The sequence below is a fragment of the Manacus candei genome, unplaced genomic scaffold (assembly GCF_025592945.1).
Source record: "Manacus candei isolate 608988 ecotype Guabito, Panama unplaced genomic scaffold, ASM2559294v1 h1tg000028l, whole genome shotgun sequence".
In the NCBI taxonomy this organism is placed as follows: Eukaryota; Metazoa; Chordata; class Aves; order Passeriformes; family Pipridae; genus Manacus; species Manacus candei.
The window spans coordinates 795,970-822,378 of record NW_026138076.1 but is presented as its reverse complement, the minus strand read 5'-3'; the positions used below and the strand labels follow the sequence as shown (position 1 = coordinate 822,378).

Here is a 26,409-nt window from a genome sequence, read left to right as displayed (position 1 = left end):
CCAGGAATGTGGTTCCAGGAATAATCTTCTTTTATTCCATCAGATACATTCTGCAGCCCATTCCATAAAGATGACAATAATAAAAAAGCAAGGGACACAATATAAGAAACAACTTTCTTTCTGTTAGGGCGGATGGCTTTATAGAATAGATACTGAAGCAGCAAAGAACTGAAAGTGGTTTCTGAGAAGTGTTGACCTCCTTTCGTGCCACTTACTGTGAATTAAAGCTGTGACTGAGAACTAGTTTGGGCATGTGGTACAGCACTTACAGCAACTGCTGCCAAGGAACAAGATTTGTGTTTCTAAGGAAATGCAACAAAAGAAAATGGTTTAAGAGGCAGTGGCTGTCACTGTGTAAAAAAAAAAGTATCTATTTATGTACAGATAGAAAGAAAGGCCGAATTGGGTTATTCTATATGCAGGTTAGTGTACGTGTGAACTCTTGTAATGTGAGATTCAAAATCAAACTACTGTGGATTGTGCAGGGTTTAGCATATCTCACACTGTTAGAGTTTACAAAGTTGAGCTATCTAAAAGCAGTTGTGACGTACTCTGTGCCGGTGACTGACTGTTGTTTGTCATTCTTACAGGCATTATTAGTAACAGTGACCTGCTATATGAAAGGGATACATTTAGAGCAAGGAAACTGAGGTTTTGTGGCTTTTTGGAGCTCCTTTCTTATGAAACCAAAAGGCAAGTATCTTCAGCACTTCTAAACCAAGGCTGCCAAACAGTATCACTTACCACTACCTTTAAGGTTATAAATATCTTAGGACATGACATCCACTCACTGATTTGTAGCAAAGATGTTATGAGAATTGTTCATGCACTGAAGATTCATTAAGGGTTGAAAACTGTAGCAAAACACCGAGGAAAAAATATTGCTATATTTACACACTGTCTTAACTCCTTTTATTCTCCCCTCCCGGCTTGGAAAGGGAACCACCTGTCTCCTTTGCTGATGTCAGGCTGCTGCCTGGAGACATGGTGCTATTGAAAGCACACGATACTGTACATATTTACACCAAGCTCGTATCTGATTGAGATTGGGCTATGAGACCTGTGAGTTCACAAGTTTCTTCATCATACTCTCATGCATTAAACATGTATTTGAACTCTGGCTTGAAAGCCGTGTGATCTTAGATAGACATATTTACGTAATAGTTAAATGAATGATCATGCGCTCTCCAGCTCCTTTTCCATGCAAATGCAGAGGAAATTGAATATTATAATATTTCAGTGAGATGTCCTCAATAACAAATTACTGTTTAAAATAACCAATATTTGTATGTATATCAATTGCCTAGCAGTTATTTTTGTCTGCTATTTGCATGATATGGAAAAGAGTTTTTCTAGCAAACGTTTTAAGCTACTTGGTGCTGCTTTCCTTTTGGAATGATCACAAGGGTGCACATTTAGGGATGTATTTTCCATCTGTTTTTTTGAAGCTGGCAAAGCACATAATTTGGAATAGAAAAGAAGTCTGAAAGTACCCATATTTGAACTGGTTTGGGCCATTCTAGGAATTCTTATTCTATAGCAGTTGGTAAAAGTGAAGGACTATATTGTGCCCTTGGATGCAGTATGCAGGCAGGGCTCAAGGCCATAGAGAGCCCTGTGTGAGTGCCCAGGGGCTCACTAGGGCCCCTGAAAGTTTTACTGCTCAGTTCCCGATGCAAGAACCAGAAATGATCAGAGGGGCTCTGTGTTTAATGCAGTCCTGTGGTGTGCAGGTTGGTTTGAGATGGGTCCATTTGCAAAGGCCTGGGCTTACAGCCTTGAGTGATGTGCCTGATGGAGCGATCCGCTGAGTCTTCTGTGTCCATGGATGGGGCTGCCAGTGCAACCAAGCTGTGGGCTTGCTCAAACATCTCTGTGACTTTTGCCAGAAGATGGGATGTTCAAAAGCCAAAACCAAGCTTTGCTACAGGTCTATGACCCATGCAAGGCTTGAGGCCTGAGCTTCCATGCACTCATATGATGGTGATTCTTTTCAGAGCAAGGATCTTCACCTGGTGAGCCACAGCTCACCCACACTCCCTCTGCTCATCCAGAAGGTTTGCCTTAACTCTTCACACCAGCTCACCCTTTTCATGGGACTGCTTGTTGTATGTAGTGAATAAGGGTGACAGAATATGGCCCTGTTGCTCTGGCCATGGTTGGATCAAGCTGGGCACCATTCAGTGCAGTAATTTCTCTTAGATGGGCATTTTGAAAGCACCAAAATACTTGGGGACACTAGAGCTTCTGGGAATACATGGGAGTGGGAGCAGCTGGGTAAAAAAGGCTCCAAGAAATATGAACTGTTGCTGCAAAACCTCTTTAACTATGGGGAGTAGAGCAGATATTGAGACTTTATAATAGTAGTGTGCCTGGGGTCTCAGGTTGCCCAAATTAAGTTCTGACAAAATAACTGTATTTCATTTTGCTGTGGTCTAGAGTAGGTCTAGTCAACACCACAGCTATTGAACTGCTTATGTCTCCTGAGTAGTTCAAGTGCAGTTCCTGGGATGTGGAGATGCTTTTTTTCTATCAACTGGATGGGATTTTTTGGCTGAAGGCTGGTAGGTCCCAGTGGAAAAACCTGTATCAGTGCGTGCTGCTGAAGACAGCACTGCTGGGTCACTGTGGGAGCAGCTTATTGCCAGTGCACACCAAACTCATGGTGGTACAGGGGCAGTGTCCTGGTTTTGTCGGTATCTCATCCTCCAAGACCTCCTTATTCTTGTGTTTGTTTTTTTTTCTTATGTAATATATTTATTGTAGTTCTTTGCTGTATGTTAGGGATTTTTTTTTTAATGGAGATTGAAAGGTAAGGAGAAACTGGCCTTCCCTATCCTAGAAACAGAGAAGTTACAGCTAGAAATGAAGTCCTGGGTCATCTGTTTCATGCTCATGTGCTAGTACCATTTTTTTTTGTATACTAAACCACACAATGTTGTAATATATGATTGATATTAATTAGGTTTCTGCAAAGTACTGCACACCTCAACTTGAACTGAACCAGAAATAAATATATTGCCATATATTAACATTTTATTAGTTGAGAAGAAGAATAGGATGAAGGCACCTATGTGAAATCCAAAGTGTGAGCTTCAGATTGAATTAATGCCAGCAGCGCCTTGAAATTAATTTGGTTACTATGGGTACAGAATAAGAAATAGTATACCATAATGGAACTATGTTTACTGATTCATTTCTGGCATTAAAAACTGAAACCATATTATATATGCAACAACAACCTTTTCTTTCTTGGAAAAAATTGGGTACATTTTAGTAATTAAAGTAAATGTTGCCCTCTGAAAAGTGCCAGTACTCCACTGGAAGAAGAGCACTGTTCTTTTAGAGGATCTGCCCCATCACAGGCTGCAGAGCTGCAATACACCGAATGAGAGCTAAACCTCAAAGAAAATACTACCAACCCAGGAAGCTTCCAGTCTTCTACAACTTCTCATTAAATATATCTTTTGTGACATGATAACATCTGTTTCGTGTACCATTCAACTGTATTGGTCAAATGTCAGTTTTCTATCCTCGTGCCACTTCCTATCTCATCAGTATGTAGGAAAAGAACAAGTTTTGCATCTTAAGATGTTGCAAGCTGAGTAATAATAAAATAATGCAGTGGAAATACTATATATTCAGAAAGCAATTATTTTAAGGGGTTTCAGTTTTGACATGGCTAGATTAAGTATGAAACTTTTTGTTTTTATACTTACTGTCAAGAATGTTGTTAAATACTGATACCACCTCCTAAGAGAACAACTTTTAAATACCAAAATGAAAAGGATAAGCATTAAATATTTTGGTAGATATATTGTGCCATAATGTCTACTGCCTTGTTCTTAATACAAAGCACAGTAGGGCTTAATTAAAAAGTGATTGTACGATCTATCACAAACCTGCATTAGGGATATGGATGCCAAGAAAATTAAGTTGAATAGGTGGTGATAATGAAATCTATATTTTATTGAGTAGTTTTTATTCCTATACCTTTGCTATTCTTGCCTCCCTGTCAGCAGTAAGACATCTTCCATCCAAAATTCTTTGAAGGAATTTGTTTAGTCTGATGCTGCTTTGTTCCATTATTTGATCAGTATAAGTTATTTTGTTAATTTTTTGACAGAGTAAAATGCTTTGACAAACTTCTGACTCTGTCAGAGCAGAGCATGACAGTAAACAAAGAAAAGCAAGTCCTTATGAGCTTGTTCCTGCTAGGAGTAGCTAGCTAACAACTGGTACAAGGGTGATTTTCTGTTTCATGTAAGCAAAAGTCAGACTCACTCGGAGCCTCCAGGGCAGCCCCACGACCTGGTTTAGTACAGATTTTGCCTATTCCAGCTCCTAGTGGAGCTTCAGAACCTGCTAAGTAGAGTACTTAGCATTAGAGAACATCAAAATACATTCAATGAAGCATAATACCAAGTGAAGAATATCTACAATAAAAGTAAGTATTTGTACAGCCTGGGCCAAAATCTCCCATGTTATAACTTAAATGCTATTGATTTTTCAGGTACCACTGACCTGAAGTTGCTGGGATTGTGCTTGGGATGAATCTGATCTATACCGTTAAGGCCAAGCAGAATCACAATTTAGAAAGTGTAATGCAAAGAAATAGTTACCATGTATTCTGCTGTCCTGTAATTCTACATCAGTCATCAAGAGTTCAGTGCACTGTTGGAAAGTCTCTTCTTTAGATGGGTAGAAGTGTGTCTGCAAGCACTGTAGAAAACAATAAGACAAAAGACCTTATTGTGCCCCTTCATATTTTTAAGAGTGGTGTGCTGCAAACCAGACAGCTTGTGCTTTCTGAGCAGAGCTGCTGGGGCAGAGCTACATTTTCACGTCCCCACTTACTAGGTTCAGTGTTGTTGGTGTCCTTGTTGTGGCAGAAAATCAAACAGCCAATAGGGAAGGCTGGTTTTGACGATCTTGCTGCTTGTGTGTTCTGAAGGGACACAAATCACATAATTGCAACACACTGCACATTGTAACTTGCAGCTTTTCTCATGCTTGGGTGTAATATGCAACATGAGATAATGTGCTAGAGGAGGACAGGCACAGCACAAGGCTCTTGAAAGCCATGAGAGGCACTGAAAGCTTGCGTTCCTGGTATGCAGCAGTATAGATATTTGAAAGGTTAGGTTCGGCCTATTTTTAGGTAGCCTTCACATTGGAACTGCTCTAAGAATGAAGGAGATATAAAGATTGCATGTGTCTCTCCTGATTTATCAGAGATTTTTGACAAAATGCATTAAAAAAGGCTTTCCTCCAAATTGGAGATATTTTTTTCTGAAGTATAGCTGTGCTTCTTATTTAGAACGGGAGTCTTTATGATCTTGATTAAAATGCCAGTGCTGTCTATTTCACTCCAAGATCAGCATTTTCAGATTTTAGCAAACTTAAAGAAATATGACTTTCCCACTTATTGTTTGGGAAGATTTATTCACTTGTGTAAATGAATTTTAAAAAATTGGCAAGGCTTTTTATCTCATATAAAATAAATCTGAAGATAAATGATCTTTTTCCACTAACATCACCTATCATTAAAGTGGCTAAATGAAAATCAAAATGTGTTGCTATTTAGTGCCTGCTTGCCTTTTTACGGGAGATGAAATTGAGCATGTTTACTGGGCAGGAATTGTCAGCAATGCTTCGATTTATAGCATTGTCCAGGATATAAATTAACAAGCGCCATGTGTTTCCACCAGTCTCCCTGGAAGATGGTAGCCCTGTCTCCCCAAAACGTACATCTCCAGCTGGCTGTGCATGCTCCTACCTCGCCTTAAAGAAAACTGCAAACAATGTAAAATTGTGTTGCATTGAACTGAAGTGCAAACATTTTTCCCTGTCTCTGTAAACAGGAGTGCATGTGAGAATGAAACAGGTGGAGGTCTACCTCCAAAAAACCCCCAGGGATGTGTCACACTCATTTCTCAAGTCTATGCAATCTTTGTTTAATAAATTGGTAATAATATTATGATGAAGTGCTCTTTGGTGTTGGTTCACTTTTTTTTTTCCAAGCTTTTTTTTGCATAGCAACTTGCAGCATAAATGAAAATAATCCTCCATTCAGACAGTTTCTTATTTTTACTTGGTTCTTTGTTCCTCGGAGAGGAAGGAGGAGCCTGCAGTGGGCAAAAAGGAAAGGTGCACTCTGGTGAAGTCTCTATTTCATTGTGAATCCTACATGCTTTTGTTTAAATGCATTGCCCTGGCTTGCTCTTCTGCTCAAAAGAGCGGAAACAACAAATAATGTTTAATTGTGTCAGATTGTCAGGGAATTTTACGATGGTAGGGTCCATTAAGGACAAACATTAAGTAACAAACTTGCCTTATTTGTTGATAGACATGAAGTAATGAAAGTACAGACTTTTGGGGAGGAGCCATGAATCTTCACTGGTAACCACTTACAAAATAATAACTAACCAGTGTCCCAAAAGAATAACTAACCAGTTCAGCAAATACTAAATTTCTTGGGAACGAAGATGTCAAAAAAGGTGGTAGTTGACACAATCTTTGTGCTTTATCCCTGTTCCATTCACAGGGGAAAGCTGGAGAAGCCTGAGTAGAACAAAATTTTTTTTAAAAAAAAAAAAGGGTGGAAGTGTGCGGAGGAGTTTCTGCTTTGAACTGCCTTGGTCCTACCTTCTGTGATAAGGTCTGATTCAAAGCCTGCCTAAATCCATTTAAAGATTTTCATTCCCTTCCAAAGTATTTAGAGCAGTCACCCCTTCCAGCTGCTTTAACCCCTCTTTTGTTTTACTGCATTTTCTCATACAGATAAATAGGCAAGTGATTTGGATAGAATAAAATTAAAATACAATAGTAACTCACCCAAACCTTTCTATGTCTAGCAGTTCTCCCATTCCATCTCTGCACAGGCTTGTTTGGGCTTGAGTCAGAGGTGGAAGCACTGACAAATTTCTTGTCAAAAGTGTCGCTGGAGAGGGTCAGCCTCCAAAGTTTTATAGCTGCACTTTGTATAGCTAATAAGCCCTGGGCTAAATGCTTATCTTCCTTTATTTTGGTTATCTGATTTGGGGATGGAGGGAGGATGACATCTCTTGCCATTTGTGCAACTTTTTTAGATTAATATTGCAGCTCTAAGAAAAATGAATAATTGGACTTTTGAGCAGAGAGTGGAACCACAAACCCATAGGGATTCCTCTAGCACTAGTCACTAGTTTGCATATTGCAAGTTAACTGCAATTCATGAAGTGTTCTGGCTAAAAATAACTTCAGGGCTCAATTTTGTCTGGCAGAAACTACTAGTTAAGAGGTCAGCTGAAGCTGATCCTTCAGAAGCCTTGTCTGCGTGAAACTGTTGCTTTGCGCTCACTGTTGTGATGAGGTGACCCAGTCTCCTCTTGGCTTGTCCTTGGCTGACTCAGGAAAACAGGGTGCAGCAGCTCTGGGTGGCTGGGGAAGGGGACCTCTGCTGCAGCCTGGAACCTTCAGAGGCCAAGTAGCGAGCACTGGCTGCTGCGCAAGTGAAGCTCTGTTGCCCACTCACAGGAGTTTCTGCGGAAGCTTGCCCTTCTCCACAGCCAGGCATAACTCTATAAAAAGTGACTTGATGCATAAGCATATTTTTAAAAAAATCAAAACACACCAACAACTCTAGATCTTTTGTGTGATATTTTCATTTTTTGTTTGCCTAAAATTGTTGCAGAGAAAATCTGACCAATGTTACTGAAATCCCGTCAGATGCCTACGGTTCAGAATTATTTCCATATTATATTTTGTTTTAGTATGAAAAATGCCAAGAGCTAGGCCCAAGAAAAAAGGCTGACTCAGTTCCACTGAGCTCTCTCTGAAGAAAGTCATATTTGAAGATGAGAGATGTGTTGGTAAGGCTGTCTGTCATCTCAAGTTTATTAAAAAAAATTGCTAGGAGGCACTAAAACTGTCCACTGCCTTTCCTTCTGTTCCTTCACTCAAAGGTGCTTCATTCATGTCGACTTTACCATAGCGTTTTTGTGTAAAACAAGATTTGATTTTAGAGTATTTAAAGGTTGCTGTTCTCTCCAGTGCTGCGCTGCAGCCTTGCATGCGCTCCACTGCAATCGCTTTACAAGCCATTTTAGAGAGGAGATAGGCTGTGTTATGGAAATAGGAGAGTTTTTTCTTCCACTAGCTACTGCGAGCCTTGGCGTGGATCCGGCAGGGAGTGTGCTCTCCTGCGCTGCTGTGGCAACCTGGGCACCACAAGTTCCCTCCAGGCTGGGTGACTGAATGGCCAGGTGGCAAAGCAAGCCCCCAGCACAGTGTGACAGCTGGGCGGCTGCCTCAGTGAAGGATGGTAACTTTGGAACGGGCTTGGCTCCCACCAGATTGCTTACGATTGCATCAGGGAATCTCTTCTGTACCCTAAGATGTCAAGTCCATGGTGATTGTTTATGGGATCATCCTCTTCATGCTCTTCAGATCCCTCTCAGAAAAAGTTGGTAATAACTAGATTGGCGTTAATGATGAACGAGTCAGGGAACAAGGGCTCCAGGGTAGTACTCTGGGTGCCTGGGAAAGATAGTGCAAGGTGGATGGTAATAGGGGTAATGAGAATTATCTGGCTGGGGAGCCAGAGCTCTGCATAGAGTTACACATATGAGGTGTATCCCTGAAGCTTCTCTGGGTTCTGCCCTCTGTGGCTAAAGCTGGAGAAGACAATTGCCCATGCCCAGAAAGGGTGTGAGCATCCCAGCAAGGCTGGGAGTGGGAGAGGAAGGGCACAACTTCTGAGTGCAGAGCAGATGCTCCCAGCCCCTGAACAGGAATGCCAGAAAACAGTTCCCTGGGTCTGATAACATCAGACGTGAGCAGGTTTTGATCTCTTCCAGTGACTTGAACATGTGGAAGGATAGAGGGATAAAAAGAACTTTATGATTTCTTTTGTTCCAAGGAAATATCAGCAGTGAGGTGAGTAAAGGAGAGATGATGAAGATCTGCAACGGTGTGTGATTTTGATGTGGTCCTGCCTGCTCTGCCAACCTGCAAGAAGGTGCAAAACTGGAATCTATCTCCTTGTCTTGCCTTGGTGTCTGTGCTCAAACAGCATAAAAGCCTCCCCAGGAAACTGGTGTGTTTACACGACTCTGTTTCTCAAACATATAGGGGCCATAAATTTAAATACAGATGCTTTTTTACAGATTAGTCTTTCTATGAAACAGTAACACCTGAGTGTTCATGCTGCTTTTAGCAGGCCTGACAAGCTGGATTTTCCTGTAAATCATAGCAAATGTGGGTCCTGTAGAACATGGGCTCCAAATGTTGGGGGGAAACAAGTGGCAAATGTTTTTTTTATGTAATCAGCTTGAGTGGTTTGCTTTTCTTGTTTTTAGTAATAAGTAAGTGAAGTATGCTTGTGAAGTGTAATGTTCAGAGAGGTATAAGAAAAATTATAAGAAGATTTCTTATAGTGGGTACCTGTGCTCCTCTTGCTTCACTTAGGCACTCCTGGAAGGTTTTACTACAATCAACCAGTTACAAAGAGTTGCATATCTGCAAGCCTGGTTAACACCAATAATCTGGTAATCTGCAATAATAGTAAATAGTCACAGTCAGGTCCAGTTGCATGTGAACAAGCGAGTGATTTACCTTGGCATTCAGTGCTCTTTATTTGAACCCTCAGTCTGTGGAAGCAGATGTGGCAAAATTCAGCCTGGTGTCAGTGATGTCAGTAACACATCACCATTTGGAGAAAGTTACTTTGGACTCTCAAATATACGGCTCCTCAGACAGCAGCCTGTGACCCGGAGCTGGGCCAGGAATTAATTTGGCCCTGATCTCTTGAGCTTTCCAGAGAGCTGGTACAGAGCACCATCGTGGGTTTTCTTTGTTAAAAAAAATCTCAGGTCATAACTGCAGAGGGCACACTGCTTTATTCCACCGTAGAATTACTGCACCAATGAACCCAGAAGTTCAAGGAGTTTGACTCACTGGCTTATGCTATTGAAGGTATATTCTGGGTAGGATGAACTTGATAAATAAGGAAAAGAAGATGAGAAGGGGGAAAAAAAAGGAGCAAACAAATAGGATAGAAGTGGAACAGAGAGAATGGACTGGAAAACAAATACAGTACTGTGCAAAAAATAAGAGTTAAGATGCACAGAAGGAAGATTTCTAATAAAAAATTAATAGGGTACATATACTTTATATAGAACACCATTCACGCTAACACACCTTTGGAGTGCAGATTCCTCTTTTATAGACAGCATTGTCTGATCTTTTGCTGTAAGGCCATTCACTCTTGGAAGGTTGAGCAGAAAGGGTTGAACTGATGTGAGAACTGGTTTGCAAACCTCATCTGGCTGAAACTCCAGCACTGTTTTTATAAACAAGTTTGGTTGTCCTTTTTCCACTGGAAAAGTAGCAAGAAAAGAAAATCTTTATTCCTTGGTGCCATAATGAAGGGATAAAGTTTTGGATTTTGAAATCATGAGGGCTCCAAAATCAGTAGCTTCTTCAAGAAACCGAAATTACAGGGAATAAAAACATGACCATAGTTAGAAGATGTGAGTGAAAGAAGAGGAGAAAGAGATAAAATCAATTCTGAATCCAGGAAAAAGTCAAGGACAGAGGGCTTGAAGGCTTCAGTCTTTGATTTCCATTGCCTGTTGTTGCAGGCAGGCATACCTTCCAGTCCTGTTGGAAATGTATCACGATTTGCGAATTTGTGCCCCAATGCTGTTAGAAGGCTTAGCAGAACTTTCTTAAATTATGACCCTTAAAGAAGAAAACGCAAAATTTGGGAATTGCTGAGACTCAGTACAGAGTAACCTAAAAACAGAGGAAATACAAGGATTGAGGAAGTTGTCTGATGATGGACTTTTCAACAGGGCAGATTGGATCCAACAGACCCGCAGACTTTACCAGCTAAAGGAGGGTTTTCTTTGTATGTGTTTGTTATGGAACCAAATATCCTATGTGTGTGCTTAGATATTGCCCCACAAAAGATGATTGTGCAATTCTTTAGTGTTGTCAAAACAGAGGGACGAGCATTGCTAAAGCTACTAGGGAATGTTTAGAAGACAAGGTTTCCTTTGAGGAAGCAGCTTAGGTGCTGGCCGGGTTTCACAGGTTTCATTTACATATGCGGAGGCTGCGCCATTTCCAAACTACACCAGTGCTGCAGCTGCTTTCCTTGCTTTTCTCCTCTCACAAGCACTATGCTCAAAACCCACATTAAAACGTGGAAAAAAAGATCCTAGTGGGTAAATTTATACTATGGCTGGCGTTAGACACTTCAGTTAAAAAAAAAAAAACATTCTTCCTAAGCAATGGGGAACCCTTGTTGAAATCTCACAGTCTTTTGTAGTTGGAATCGTGCTTGGCATCCCTTCCAGGTAACGCTGGCACTGCCAGAAAAGTTCAAGCTATAATGTGGCCATAGAAAAGCTCGGGGGGACTCTAATTATTACCTATTGGTCGCACTGTCCACAGTGCACTAAAAAAGTTCTTCAATCTCTAAAGCTTGTATGGTGAGAGCACCGCTAAGGTCACAGTTTTTATTTATCAGTTAACTTGCTAATTTGAAGGGAAAGCATTGAAGTGGAAATGTAGAAAATAGAAACAACATGAGCAGGTCAAAATATCCAAAACAGCAATATGAAATGTTCCAGTGTAAATACATTTCTATAAAAGGTGTGAATGAAACTTAAAAAAAAAAAAGATGATGGATTTGGCACAGTCAATGAACACAATTATAAGTAGGTATTGAAGGAGAATATTCCACCAGCCATGGATCCACAGATAATAATTAATAAGAACCAACTCCACTCCAGGCAGGCAGGTGCCCAGCATTATTTCACAGTTGACTGTTCGGGGGGTAGAGGTACTCACCTTTGCCACAGATCTTAATAATTTACTGCAGTTTTATCATTAAATCAGCATATAATTGGGAAGGAAATTAGGTTTTTTTCGTCATGAGAGCAAAGCAATACCGTTAATTTAATTATTTGTAGGAAAGGCTTTCCATAGTCATTTGGTATTTTGCTGTGTTTTTTTTTTTTTAATTAAGTAAAGTAAGAACAATGCCATTTTTGTCATCTGTGCTTGGTGAAAATATGACAGTGTGATGTGATTTGCAACTTAAGCACAAGCTGGGAAAAATATACATTTTATCAGGACTGGCAATAATGAATTACAAGGGAACAAAAATAAGCAAAGAATATATCTGAGACCTCCTACCATTTCTGAAGTTTCCAATGTCTGTGAGAAAAAGGCTATTTCAAGAATTGTACTTCTTATTTATTTTTTTCTCTCAGCAAAATTGCCATACTCTTGTATAATAATTGAATTCGTTTAGCCTTTGGAATACTCGAGTTTGCAAATAACAATGAAAATGAATATTTCATGACATGGAGAATGATCAGTTATAGTTTTGTAACTTTGACTGGTAGCCCAGCACGACAGAGCCAGTGCTTACATTTCACGAGACTTTTTGCACCCAGGTAATTAAAAAAACTGGAGCTTAAGACAATAAGCAGGCAGGTGGGGATAGTTAAACATGACCTTTATTTGTGAGTTTTCTTTCCCTGTTGTGGGCAACGTTTTGCAGTTCAGTTTGGTACATGGAGTTTGTTGTGTATGCAGTGCAAAGGGGCATCATAAACCAGTTGCACCTGCAGCAGCCCCTGTTGTCTGGCAAAGACTTTGATGAGAAGACGTGTCTTTTAACTCTGTGTCTGGATTTTCACACAACAAGAGATTTTTTTTATTTATTTATTTTCAATGAACCAATGCTGAGTCCAGGTCAGAAGGGTCGGGGTGTGGTGTTTGTACAGAAATGCTCCGAGGCAGCTTATAGGGAGAGGCGGGTGTGGGTCAGGGTGGTCCTGGGCAGGATTGAGGCAGTTGCTTGTAACAGCTATGGTTTCTTGGGGAATATACTGAGACAGAGAAGTGATTAAAATGCAGCTCAAAAATACTGTAATCTAGCTGGGAACAGGATCAGGCTCCCCCCTTGGAGCAGGTGAGATAACTGTAGGAATGTTTTTTATAGATGCTTACTCCATTCCAGAGAAATGCTGGGGTGGGGGTGAGGGGTGTTGCTGATGCATTTGATGTGGAAAAACTAACTTGAGTTGCAATTATCCCTGAGAAACCATTAACCTAACCAAAACATTTGGCAAGGTGCAAAATCTCCGAGTGCAAAAAAATGTTGGAATGTGGTGTAACTTTTGCTGAACTGTGGGATAGGCTCTCCAAAGGGAACAGAGCCGAGGAGCCGGTGCAGGCACTGGAAAGGTTGGGCTTGGGCTACTCGCATGCAGGCTGTAGCTCGGCTGGAAGTCACTTCACTTTTTCTTTATAATAAGCACAGCTCAGCCTATTGTGTGCCGGGGTGTGGGGGGAAGACAAAGAAAGCAAGCCAAGAAATTAAAGAAGATGGGGAGGGATAGGAACTGTGCTACAGCAGGAGCAGTGTTTCAGGGGTGTGGCGTGGAAATCTGCCTTGAATCGCAGCGTGGTGCTGCGGCCGCCGAGGTCTGAGCGGGTTTTGCAAAGATTTACTTCACTTCAGTCTGGGTCTGCCCCTGGCTGACGTCACGGGCTGGAGCAGCGGCACCAGAAGGCTGGATGAGTGACAGCCCAGCCTACTTTTTAATAGCTTTGTCATGTGACGGGGAACAGTAGTAAGACAGGTGCCTTCGATTCACTCTCAGAGAGGGTCTCATTGCCTGCATGAGTGTCTGCTGCCTGCCTGCCTGCCTCTGGACTGTAGTTTGCCAGCTTTCCTGCCGTTGCTCCGCAGCTGGATGGCGTGGGACATGTGCAACCAGGACTCTGTATGGAGTGATCTCGAGGTGAGGGGTGCACGGCGTGGGTGGCGCGTGGGGTGCCGGCGGTGGCGGGGATGGTGGGCTGGCCAGGGGACTGGCAGGGCGGCCGAGGCAGCGTACTTTGCAAACAAGTCCATATCTTATCTTAACTCCAGTAAGTTTGCTATTTTAAGGTTACTCTGCGATGCCTTGAGCAAATCAAAGCTGAGCTCCTGTCATCAGTATACTATCTCCTGCAGTTGGAAACTATTTTCATGTGCCTCTGGCTCGCTTTCCCGTCATATGCAATATTTATGCTCTAAGATATTGATATGAATCGGTGTCTGAAGTGGCATTTCCAGTGGCGTTTAGTGGCCTGGTTGGAAAAATGCCATGTTTATTTAGAATAAGAGTAACATTTCTTTAAAAAAAAAAGTAATTAAAATTAACCATTGGCTTTAAATTTTAATTGCTTCTTTCACTGTGCTCTGTCAAAGGTTTTTTCCTTGTTTATCAGCGGCAGAATACAAAATACACACAGGAATGAATACCCTGTTGTTTGGCTTTAGATGCTTTTTAAAAGAGATTTCTGGAAGGAGACGTTTCCCTGCTTCTTGTGGTATTGGAATACTGACACTGTAGCTAATGCCCCGTAGAGCAGGGTTCGCAGTCAATTCGAATAGTCCAACAAATGGTTAAATCCCACTGTACAGCAGAGACAACAGGATGAACCATGAGAATAGAGTTTATGCAGGACTGTGTGAACTGCTGCTGCTGCTGCCGCCGCTGCTGCTGCTGCTTGTGTAAAAATAGACGGCAATACATCAAATCCACAGCTTCTGCTGGCTACAATTCATAAAGGAAAAAATAAAAAAAAAAAAGGCAAGCAGCCCCGTGGTAATCCCTGGAGTATAATGTGAGGTTTGAGGATTTCTGCATGTTCGCATTCGGCAAAATGGAGCATTACCTGAAAGTTCAGGCAACTTGTGAAGCGAGGCAAACTTTCTTTGGACCCCATGGAGAGGAATCCCAAATACAGACCTACTCAAAGGAACTAATCCTCTGGCTTCGGGCTTGGAATAAGTGCTTAAAATGGTCCCCTCGGGCAATGGGGAAGGGAAAAACAGGTTACAGGCGATGCTTTTTAACTAAGATGTTCATGCTGTAGAGAGCTACCCATCTAAAGCAAAAACATTCCCATGTTCTCCAGGATATTTTTCCTATCTGGCAGAGCATGTATGTGGATTCTCAAGTCATTTTGTCATGTTTTAAATATTTGCAACTTGCCATTGTATCTGCTGATTTCTGTTTGCATATTGTAATTGGTCTTATCTTGTTTTGATTTCTTGGTAAAGTGGAATAGATATGGATAATTCATATGTCCTGTAGCTATTATGAGTCAAGTCTGTAAGTGGATGACTTTCTGGCTCCAAAGTCCTAATTGTTTCTGAGTAGCTGGAGTATCCTGTGGGTTGTTGTCTGGCTTGTAGCATGGGTCTCAGCTGCCGTAGCTTCATTTTTCCATCATGTATTATTCCTAATGCTGCTAGGAGCTGATTGAGGAACCAGCTTATGTGGAAATACTGAAGATTTATTTTAATCACTAGAGTTCCAGCAGTAATTTCAAGCTAGTAACAGAATAGATAATTTATGTCAATGACTTTTTCATAGTGCAGAGGAAAAAAAAAAAGAAGGAAAAAAGGGTTTGATCTTAATATTAATTGTGTGGTGGATGGATTAACTGTGGGTAGGATTTTGCCAGTGTGCTCCTGTGTTGCACTTCCTGTAGCAATACTAGTGTCTGCGTGCTGCTTTGGCTCAGGGGATCACCTTTACTGAGCTAAAATAATGCAGGCACAGGTACTGGAGGCAGCTTTCATTTTTTGAATCATTAATGTTTGCTGTCAATGTAAAATGTATTATATTCTTGCTCTCATAATGACAGGATGGCGTGTTGCTCAATAAAGGCCTGCATCACTGTAGCTGATCAGCGTCCCCAGTGCTTCACAGCTTAATGAAGGTGATGTACAGTAAGGTTGCAAAGATTGATAGAGAGAATCCACATGACACACATTTTGTCAAGTCTCTCTCTTTCCTGAGTTCATCCCCTTGGCACTTTGAAAAACTTGTTAAAAATAAAATGCAGATTATATTTTCATTAATATAATTAATATGGCACAAGTCCAGTCTTCTTTTTTTTTTTTTAAATTTACGTTCAAAGGCACAAAAACATCCAAAAGGTTAATGAAGAATTATACTTAATTATAATGATTCATTACCATCAGTGCAGTTGAGCTAATTTATTGTTTGCGCCCGAACTAAGAGAAAAAAGGTCTGTTGGAGTGAAATAACGCACAGTAATTAGCCTTTTGTGTTTAGTGACTGCTTTATCATCCTAAATGTTACTGTAAAATTAAGGCTATAGTTATGGAATAACTATCATATCAAATAACTGTGGGAAGACAGTAAAATGTGTGTTAGCAATGCAGGTGCACCTGTTACAGATGTATAGGCAAACAGTAAATATCAGCGTGTCAGATGAGGACAGTTTTAGGACTTGGAGTGTTAAATCTGGCATCATCCAAAGGCCAAATATAAATTAATAACAGGAACACTTGCTACTAATGTGTCTCAGATTAGAAGCATAATGTCATATTGAGAAACATTGATTTTATTATCATGTCAACATTGGCAAGGCATATATACTTCATTTCAGCAGTTACATTTCTTAGGTGACATTGCAGTCACTACAGGTAAATGAAAGCTGTGATGAACAGGAATTTTTTTTGTTAATACCATTGTTTATATTACTTCAAAAGCCCACTGTAGGAACTTAAAAATGCAGATTACCAAAAGTAAACATGTTTAAGTAGGTGGTTCACAGAGTGAAGCTATTTTTATAAATGAAAGCAGTAAGAGATCAGCAGGATACTTTAGAAGTCTGTGGCATCAGTTATAAGCTACTGACCTCCACCACACAAACCTGAGAATGATGCTGAGAATCTACCTTTTCAGTCAAAAACTAGATTATCCTTTAATGAGATCAGAGATTTCGGCCAAGCATCAAAAAAGGTCATCTCTGTATTATAAGATTGCTGCCAGAAGGTTGTGTCGCGCACGAAAAAAAGGAAGCCTTCTAATTCTTTTCTTTTTTTTTTCTTATGCCCAAAATAATGGTAAAAAAATTGTGTGCAGTTAAGATTACTTAAGTGGGGTTTTGACTTCTTAAAGTTCTGCAGCTCCTTAAATAATAGGAAGAAAAACAACTGCTATTTCAGAGCTTTGTTTTGCAGCCTCTCAGCTTCCTTGCCCCTTGGCCTATTCCGTGATTATCTCGTAGTGTCCTGGTAGACGTAGAAGTTGTCTAGTAAATTATAGCTCGCACCAGCTGCACCAAGTCTTTGTGCCAACAGACAAAATCTTTGCTCACGGCTGCGCTGCTGCATCCAGCCCGCGCACTGCAGACGCTCCGAGCTTCCCAGGGACAAAAAACTCAATGAAATGCACCTTCAGCAGCTCTCACTTGCATTCTTGTGAAAGGCGGTCCTTGTGAGAGTGACATAACTGGTATTGAGCAATTCACATCCATGGACACTGTGTTAGTGCCCTACAGACATCTGCCTTCAGAAAATGGAGCTTTCTGCATTGACTTCAGTCCAAATAGAAGTTGGGAAATCATTCAAACCACCCAGTCAACTGACCGGAGTCGAGAAGGTCCTGCTGTTGGCCATCCTTAACACATTGCTAGAAATACTCAGGGTGGATGTCCTTAGGCTCAGTTGACTTTAGATGGCTTTTAACCATTCAGCACCTGGTGCCTTCGCAGCGTTACGTGTGCTTTGCAGTATACACGTATCGATGTAGGTGTTCGGAGGGGAGTTACGAGGATACATGGTACAGTGCAGTAGGAATTGCTTAATTGAGCAGCATTGACATATGGAACTCAGCTATTTGCCAAACTGTTACTACGTGTTTTCCATAATTAGGAAATGGTTTTGGTGGATACTCTGACATTTCGACTGCCGTGCTAAAGTTATTAATTTTTTCATCCTTAGTAGGTCAGTCAATACGCTATCTAGCTTCATACTAGCATATGAAAGGATACGGATTCCAGGTTTGTTTGAATTTATCCCCACTCTCTTCCTAAGTTGTGCAGACAAAACATTTTGCAGTGCTGAAGAGGATTCGTGGGACTTTGTTTACTGCCTCAATCAAAATGTTTCACAGACCCTCTACTTTAGGATTACTGAATCAGAGGATGCCATAAGAGGAAAACCCAATTTGATTCTCTCACTACATCCTCTCTCTAGGGACATTTAGGGAACTGTCTAGGATAGTAGATGTGTTTGCGCCAAGCAGGTGAAAGGCTGTGTGAACTGACTGTGCCTGTCACCCAGAGGAGAATATCAGGATATTTCAAGCTGCACTTTGGTTGCCAGGACCCTGATATGTAACTGGGTGGCTGTGGTCTATGCACTGGGAACAGAGCACAGCAGCATCACTAACCCGTGCATTTTTATGCCCATATGGTAGCCACCATCATGACTGACTGCAAGGATTGTGGTAAAGTTCTGTAGAAGTGAAAGTGTGACTATCTCCAGCTTGAGCTAGCCCCCAGGGCTGAAGGCTGTAACAGGCTGTGCCTCTTTAACCTGAATGCATCAGGAAATGCGTGACAGACCTTGCCCAGAGGTATTCATCTGTAACTTGTACCTGCACTGGTTTGCTCTGAAGCAGGAGAATAAGGACATGCTTTGGCCTCTGCTGTTGGATTTAAAGCTTTGAACACGATTGTTATCAAATAGTGTAGGGAGAAGGAAAGTCGTTGTCCCTGGACAGAGATGTGACAGAGAAGGCAGCTTATGCCCTACTGTTTCCTCATCCCCTTTGCATACCTGCACAGTACTAGCCATGATCAAATACTTAAGTGGTTTTTTTCCAGAAAAAAAAGTCAATCTTAGAGACCCTGTGCCATAGCTAAATTCAGGTTTAATTCTTATCACATGATATTAAAGTTAATAGATTCCTGGTAATTAATGAAACTGTTTCTGTGTTACTGTATCCTGCAGTGTGCTGCTCTGGTTGGTGAAGACCAGCCTCTTTGCCCAGATCTCCCAGAACTTGACCTCTCTGAACTCGATGTGAACGACCTGGATGCGGACAGCTTTCTGGGGGGACTCAAGTGGTATAGCGACCAGTCAGAGATCATCTCCAATCAGTACAGCAATGAACCCGCCAATATATTTGAGGTAAGGCAAGGTGATGCAAGTGCACATTGCAAAGTCCTTGCTTGCTTTTTTTCTGATTTTTTTTTTGTTACCCTGGTGGACAACAGTTTTACAATTTTTCCCCCGTTAAGAGACAATAAATGTGGTGATGTGTTAAGGGTTCTGATTGGTTCCTTTGACCTGCACGATCAGAACTAGACCTGCGATCTGGAGGGGTGTGAGGGGTGAAGCCCTGAAAGGATTTAAATGGAACTTCGGATTTTTGAAAGAAAACAGCTAAACAGTGCCTAGAGTACGCTGCCCTGTGGTGTCACAGTGAGGAGTTGCACAGTTGTAAGCTACAAAGCAAAAGTCGAAAGTTGTTTGTTGTCTTCTACTTGAATTCCTCGCCAAGAAGCAGAGTGCAGCCCAGCAGCTAATTGATGAGTAGCTGGAACATTTCTAGTAAAGGTTTTTACCACTCAGAACCTTACTGTGCAAGGTTCTTTTGCACACAAATTGAGAGGTCCTCATTGATGTTGTATAAGAGAGAAAAAGGGTGGATTTGGCAGAGAAGTCGTAGATCTCCTGGTGGAGAGCAGTCTAAAAGTAAAAGTTGAAGAGTGCTAGAGAGATTTAAATCTTTTTTTTCCAATTCTGCCTTGGGGATCAGGGTGTATGAGAGGAAGGTTACTGTCCCTTTATCTCTGTCTCCAGTCTTCTTTCTTTTGTTGTGTAAAGCCTTCATAATTCTCCGCCTCATGGTTTCTGGCAGCTGTGCCCCTCTTAAACCCTAACCTCCTTCCCTCTTTGGTAATAGGAAAGGCTATAGATCGTCCACTGACCAGGAAATTGGACAATAAATTGATTATCTGGCAGGAAGACCTTGTGCAAAAGCAAGCTACGGGTGCTGCCTCTCACATGGCAGGTACCACAGCTCCAGGAAGTACAGCTAGTCCGCTGGCTCAGGGAAGCCCTGAATTATCGTGGTGGAGTTTAAAGGCTGGAAAAAATTAACTTAAACAACATCATAAGATGCTTACTTAGGGTGATGTCCTGAATAAAATCACCCACAGTGATGCAGATAAAGTTGCACTGGATTTATACCAGTGTAACTGATAGCAGAAACTGGCCTTCTCTATTCAGTTTCTGTGATTTACATCCAAGTAACTTGAAATTAATTTTATTCAAATCAAAATAGGCCTGCAAAGCCTTGTGCTTAGGCCCTCTTTTTTCTTTAGTTGTATAGTGTTCTGCACCTTGTTTTACAAAGTTTCCAAACCCCGTGTTGTTCTTGAATTGCAGTTGTACTGCCCCAGGCAGGGTACAGCCTGCTGGTGACTAGGTTTGGATGGTCGGTGGCAGAGAGGCAGGGGGGCAGGGACCACACTTGCAGCTAGTGTGGTGCAGACTGGTTTTGCTTTTTTTATAATGGAAGAGACATATTTTTCCACAGTTATCAAAAACCAAATGCAGAGGCATTTTCCTTTAGGAAAAATCAGTTGAAGATGCAGACTTTCAAAGTGTAAGTTCCAGATAAGTAATACGAGTAAGTATTTACCAATTCTAAGCACACAAATCATTCCAATAAAACCAGTAGAACATGAGCACAGACTTGTTGCTTGCCCCATGTGTTGTTGCTTGGCTGTTCTGATGGCCACAGCTGCAGAGTACAAAGTTGTCTCAGACAGGTAGTGACCATTCTCCTACATGCCCTGTATAGGAATTGTCACTTCCTATATGAAATAATTCCTGTTCTGAAAATCAAAGCATGTTGCAAACAACAAGACAACCAGATAGGCTTGTAGTTAACCTTGGGGGTTGGTGACATGAGGTACTGGTCACTAGGGGTAACCTTGCATGGGCACATTTGGGTATGTCGAGGATGAGGTGCCCCAGTGTGAAGAAACAGGAGAATGGGGAATGCAGCTGGGGGAAGGCACCTAGGCAGCAAGTAGTAGGTCAGAAATAATAGTTCGGAAATGAAATATGCTACTTCTCTCCTAACACACGGATTCTGTTGTTTTCTTTGTGAATGCCTGGATTTCTTCACACCAATCGACTTCTGCTGCAGGCTGCATCGCTGTCTCTGACCTCACAGCTTGGCCCATACTTACCTGTAGGCACAAATCGTGCCCTAATGGTATTTTACAATACTGCAGTGCAAAATTAGGCTATTTTCAGCGTCATAGTGTGTTGCATTTACATTTCGTGGTTGCCTGGCCTCGGAAGATGGGAATGAAACAGTTATTTTCTCCTCTCATATGTTAACCCTGTCCCCATTCTCCATCATGCAGCTGGATACCTTACACTATTTCTTGCCTCTGCCGCTCTGTAATGTGACGACTGGGGGTGCTCAAGATCAGAAGAAGATGTCTTCTTCCTCCAGAGACTTATCTCACATGTCTGTGAGGAACTATTTGTTTTAGCTGAGAGAATGGAAGTTTTGTGCAGTTTTCCATTTGGTAATCTCTAGATTTTTCCATATTGATCCTCATTGGCTTTTTTAAAAAGAAAATAATTTCTTTTTTTACCTTTTTTTGGTTCTTTTTTTTCTCTCTTATCATTGTGGGAGTAGTATGTTTTATCTAACTTAAGCTTCCAGATGATGTGTTGTCATACAAAAATAGAAATACAGCCTGTTTGGAGTAGAAGGGAAAGAACCAGAATGATGAACAAATACTGGGAAGTACAAGAGCAGAATTACTTGCACAAGCTGTACAGTGTTAATTGCCAAACCTAACCTTGACTGAAACACAGTCTTCATTGAGGTAGTAATGCAGTACATGTCGCATTGTCTAGGTGAGGGATGGTATGAAGTTCCTGAGTGTCTCTGGTGCACTTTTTTTAAGACTTGTATTTCAGAAAGTGAATTTTTGGTCTTACTGCAAATCATGTTCCTGAAAGCTCACTTGAGCTAAGCACCCACAAGCTTAGACACTCCCAGTGGCTCACAGACTAGAAATTATTAATAGTTATGGTAGCAACCAGAAGCCAAGTGAGATAAAGGTCCAATTAGTCTAGATAGTTCGTAAGTGTTGAGTATAAATCCCTGCTCTCATCTGCTTAGGTGTGATGAGATACTGGCTTTCACTCCAGCATTAAAACACACCAGTATTTTGCAGACACACCTAATTCATCACTGTATTATTCTGCTCACACGCCAGTGTAACTGATACTAGTCCTGAATCAAACCTGGACTATCTGCCCCAGCACAGAGGCTCTTCTTATCAATGTTTCTACTTATGTTCATTATTAATTAGTTGATTTCTTTCTATTCACAGCTTGATCACTTATTCTTTTTACCTAGTGTTCTTTGCCTGTTGCTCTGACTATTGGAAAGATAAAATGAAGGAGTTCTTGCCCCTCAGGGTACTGTCTGTTGACACAAGTTTATGCAAGTAAATAGTTAATAAGTCACCCAAGACCAGTTATTTAGATGGTTCACTGCACCATTCACTTTTATGATTTGCTTTTGTGAAGAACTAGACTTAAAAAAATTGTATTTGCAAAAAATTGATTTGGCTACTTTTAGAAAATCAAAATGGTTAGTTTTTCATTCTCAAAGCCAATGCTATGTGAAATTGTGAACAAACGTACAACTTAATGTGTCACGAGTGAGAAAGCTTTTTGTTCACAAAAATTTTTTGTTGTCCCTTGAGGCTTCTTCATATACTATACCATATCATGTAAGATTAGCCACATTTAAAATTATTTATGACCCATGCCTAGCATTATGGAGAGAGAAGATATCTACGGTGGGTGTATCTCTTTGTTGGCATTGTTTGCAAATAACTCAACTGATGTTAAGAGAAAATGCAGCCCGTTAACTACCTGTTAAAAGTATAATGAACCTCTGTAAAATCATAAATCTTATACTTGGCAAAACCCATTTTTTAGCCTTTAAAAAGACTTCAGAAAACCCATATTACTTGCCCTTCTGCAGATTTCATTTATTTACATAATTTGTTTACATAATTCTGTGTTCCAGAGAGATGCTCACTGTATTTGATTAGTTTGCTTTTAATTGTTCTGTATGGGTGTAGCACAGGTTACTTTTCAAGTCCATTCTGTGTGCCATGTATTTGGAAAGCCTAAAAAGACAACTATGTAGACTGCCAAAAAATGCTTGTATTACAAGCAATGAGAATGTGAGGAGAAAAAGAAATGCACAATGAAATGCAGACTGTCTTGCTCTTGGCAGCAGGAAAAATCGTGGAGATAAATTATTTCTTATTTATTTGGAAGGGTTTGTGTCAGGAAGATGATGAGTGTTGAGGGGAGCCTTAAACATCACCAGGGCATTGGTTCAGATTATAAGCTCCTTCATGTTCTGTGGTGCTGCCAGCCTCTTTCACCATTGCAGGTTATTCATTCAAGGTTTGCAGCCAGATTGATTAATGAATGACCAGATCTTGTGTAAAATGACTTGGCCTGACTTTTAAACAACCACCAATGTTTTCTTTGCCAGTCTTGTGACTGGTGTTAATGGGTTTCCAGAGAACTGAGCCTGTAGAGACTTTCTGTAGTGGCCTTCCCTAGCACTTTTTCCACTTTTTAATTTTCTCCAAAACTAGTAGCCCAGGGCAGGCAGTTCAAGGAGATATAATCTCAGGGAAAAAAAGACATGGTAGTCAAATCCTTGATGGCTGATGCCCTTCAGTGCCAAATCAGCATGATTTATCATAGCCATCTATTCAGCACAACAGAGGCTGGAGGTGAGCTGCATGGTGTACCTCACACAATATGCATAACTAGAGCTCTGAACTTTGAAGGAAAGCCTCAGAGCTATTTGCAAAGTGCTGGTGCTTAGTGAATACTAAATTACATTTAGGAAATAGTCTACTGCTACCAGTTATACTTCATTTTTATTCTTGACACAGACACCTAAATCAGAGAACAGTAACATTTCAGAGATTATGGTAGCAGTTTGGGTATGTTCCAACACTATAATAGGATCAGAATTTTAAGGCCTTTTTTATTATTACCAATAGTCACTTAGTTTCTACTGCAGCGTACTTTGTAGGGAATTACAGCTTTTACTAAAAAGATTAAAATGCTATTATGCAAATGATTGCAGTATGTTATTATGTTTACAAATTAACATCCATGGCTCAACACACAAATTAACTAACTATTCCATCTATATTATTAAGGATTTAATAAAGTAACTGTTGATAAAAATGAGGAGCTTGAAACACTTAATAGGAACTGATCATGATTTAACATAGAACTTAAACATTGTGTTTAATGTTCTAGATGGCATAATGGCAGAATAAAGCTCGTCAAAGCACTTAAAAGAACTGAGATTGTGTGCACGACATAGCAGCCTGTCTGAGAACTTAGAGGGCACAAACGAAATAGCTCTGGGCAGTAACATAGAGCATATTGGTGAATCTGGAAGCAACACAGGGCTGTCTCACATCAACATGTAGTTTCCTGCTCTAATAAGTAGTTTTTTTGAAATTTGGATTCATACGCATTGAGTGTTTTACATGATAGGCGCGCGTAGTGTACTTGGGAACTTGTGTCCCTCTAAAATGCATCCTGTAATGAAATGCTTCTGTGGCAAATGGGATTTCGTCGCAGAAAGTATTGCTGTATGGCAAAAAAGGGGAAGGCTGAGTTCAGGCTGAGATGACTTTACAAACAGTGCTGCAAATTGCTATTCCTAACAGTTCATAAGAGATCATAAAAGCAAACAGATAAGAGCAACTGAGGTCCTAGAGAAATGAATGTACAGTATGTGGTTATGGGATAGATTTAGTAGGGAAACAGGCAACGTTGTGGGTTTAATACAACAATAAACATAAAAGGCTAAAGATGCAGATTTGGGATAGGAAACTTTATAAGAACAGTAAAAGGTAACAATGTATCATAAAAATCACTTGTGAGACTAGGCAAGAGACCCTCAGTTCCAGGGAAAGAAAATAGCAGACGCTTGGTAAAAGCATTATATTCCTGATGGAGCAATGTCACGTTTCTTGTGTGTTTGTTTGCATTACCTTTTCCAGTGTCTCTGGCCTGACTTAGGTCTCTACATCTGCTAAATAGAAGACCAGCACAATAGCATCTTGTCTTTGTGGGATGATATATGTAAACTATAATCTATGATTAGCTATGCTGACATTTAAAAAGGCTCAAGCAGTAAGTGGAATTTATTTTACTTGAACCAGCTGCTATGTAATTGGGAAGAGTTTATGCAAATGCTCTGTATCTAGTGTTAGCAAGGTGTGCTGCTGCTCCATTTTCTTTCCCACTTGGACAAACTACAAACTGTCTAAACACATCTCTGTTTTAATGCAAGAACCTGGCATGTTGGTTGAAACCTTCAGGCAGGAAAGAAGTCCCAAATGAGCAAAAAAAATTGCTTTGAGAGCTTATTGTTTGATGTATGAGGCCACCAAGACCATTCCCCAGGCGCACAATCAAGAAAATGCAACTGATCCCCTTCACAGTCCCATTAAGGAGTCATTTCACCTGGAGCAGCTTTAGCTTGAGATACTCACTGTGCTGCTGTTCTGTAGAGCACCTGTCCTTTTTCTAAGAGGGAAGACTAGCACTCACCAGAACAGTAGTGAGCTAATTAGGTCATTAGGCGGATGTCTTGGCCTGTGTTAAAACCAGCCCTTGAGGACACTGTGTTACACTGTGTTCCCAGTGGCTACATAGCTAAATACAAACTGGTGTCAGCTGCCATACAAACAAAAATGTAATAGCCTCCTTTCACAGAGGTCATCTTAAATCCACTTTGGTCACAGTCACATTCCACATCTGTTTTAGTGAGATGCAGCTTCTTAAGGTGGCATTTGGACTTCATAAGCACACAAACAACTGAGCTATAAATTGCTACTGCTGGAGTTATTTTGAATAAGTGTATACTGTTTCATATTTATAATGGTGAGGCTTCATAATATTCGCAGTGAATATATAACACAGATCAGTTCAACAAGCATGAAATTGTATGTTGTCAACTTGTCACATAAATAGAGCCGTATTCGAGCTTACCATAATGTTGAACTAAATATTTTCTCCCTGGAACTGCAGAGAGGGTCACAAAAATGTGGGACGGTAGCTCTGTCTTTTGTTAGAAAAGCACTCCTAAACTCATTGATAGTGGGAAGTAAATATTTCTGATACAATTTGTTTGGGGTTTTTCTTGTCCATTTACTTAACAACAGCAGTAGAAAGTTTGCCTTTCTTAGACAAATGCTGATTGACCAAATTGTTAAATTTATTTCCATTAATGGGTTTTTTCTAGTGTAACCTTTTTTTTTTATTGTTGCTATTTTTGCACTATGCATCATTGCTAATTGCTGCTAAACAGTCCATCTTAACCCTGGCATGCTCTTCCACTGCTGCCCCATCCCACTTAACATTAACTCTGGCCCATGCCATTACAGAAGGATAAAATGATCACAAGGCTTCATTTAGGAATT

At 40.7% G+C, this 26,409-nt stretch overlaps 1 protein-coding gene and 1 long non-coding RNA gene across 5 annotated transcripts in view; one reads left to right on the top strand and one right to left on the bottom strand.

The window, feature by feature from the left end:
* The window catches only part of LOC127472152 (uncharacterized), a 32,435-nt gene extending 27,102 nt beyond the window's left edge, over positions 1-5,333 (bottom strand). For both annotated transcript variants that reach the window (XR_007904885.1, XR_007904886.1), the window contains exons 1-2: positions 4,858-5,333; positions 4,623-4,722 (exon numbers count right to left, since the gene is read on the bottom strand). This is a non-coding gene — a long non-coding RNA (uncharacterized LOC127472152). The remainder of the gene's footprint in view (positions 1-4,622; positions 4,723-4,857) is intronic.
* Positions 1-26,409, top strand: part of PPARGC1A (PPARG coactivator 1 alpha) — a 367,739-nt gene that overhangs the window by 284,307 nt on the left and 57,023 nt on the right. For 2 of the 3 annotated variants that reach the window (XR_007904882.1, XM_051789837.1), the window contains exon 2: positions 18,833-19,012. Coding sequence is in view for 2 of the 3 variants with exons in the window: in XM_051789837.1 (XP_051645797.1) it covers positions 18,833-19,012 (180 nt within the window). In the remaining variant the exon portion in view is untranslated. Of the gene's footprint in view, positions 1-13,603; positions 13,809-18,832; positions 19,013-26,409 lie in introns of those variants that run through there. The other variant, XM_051789839.1, reaches the window with a different exon arrangement.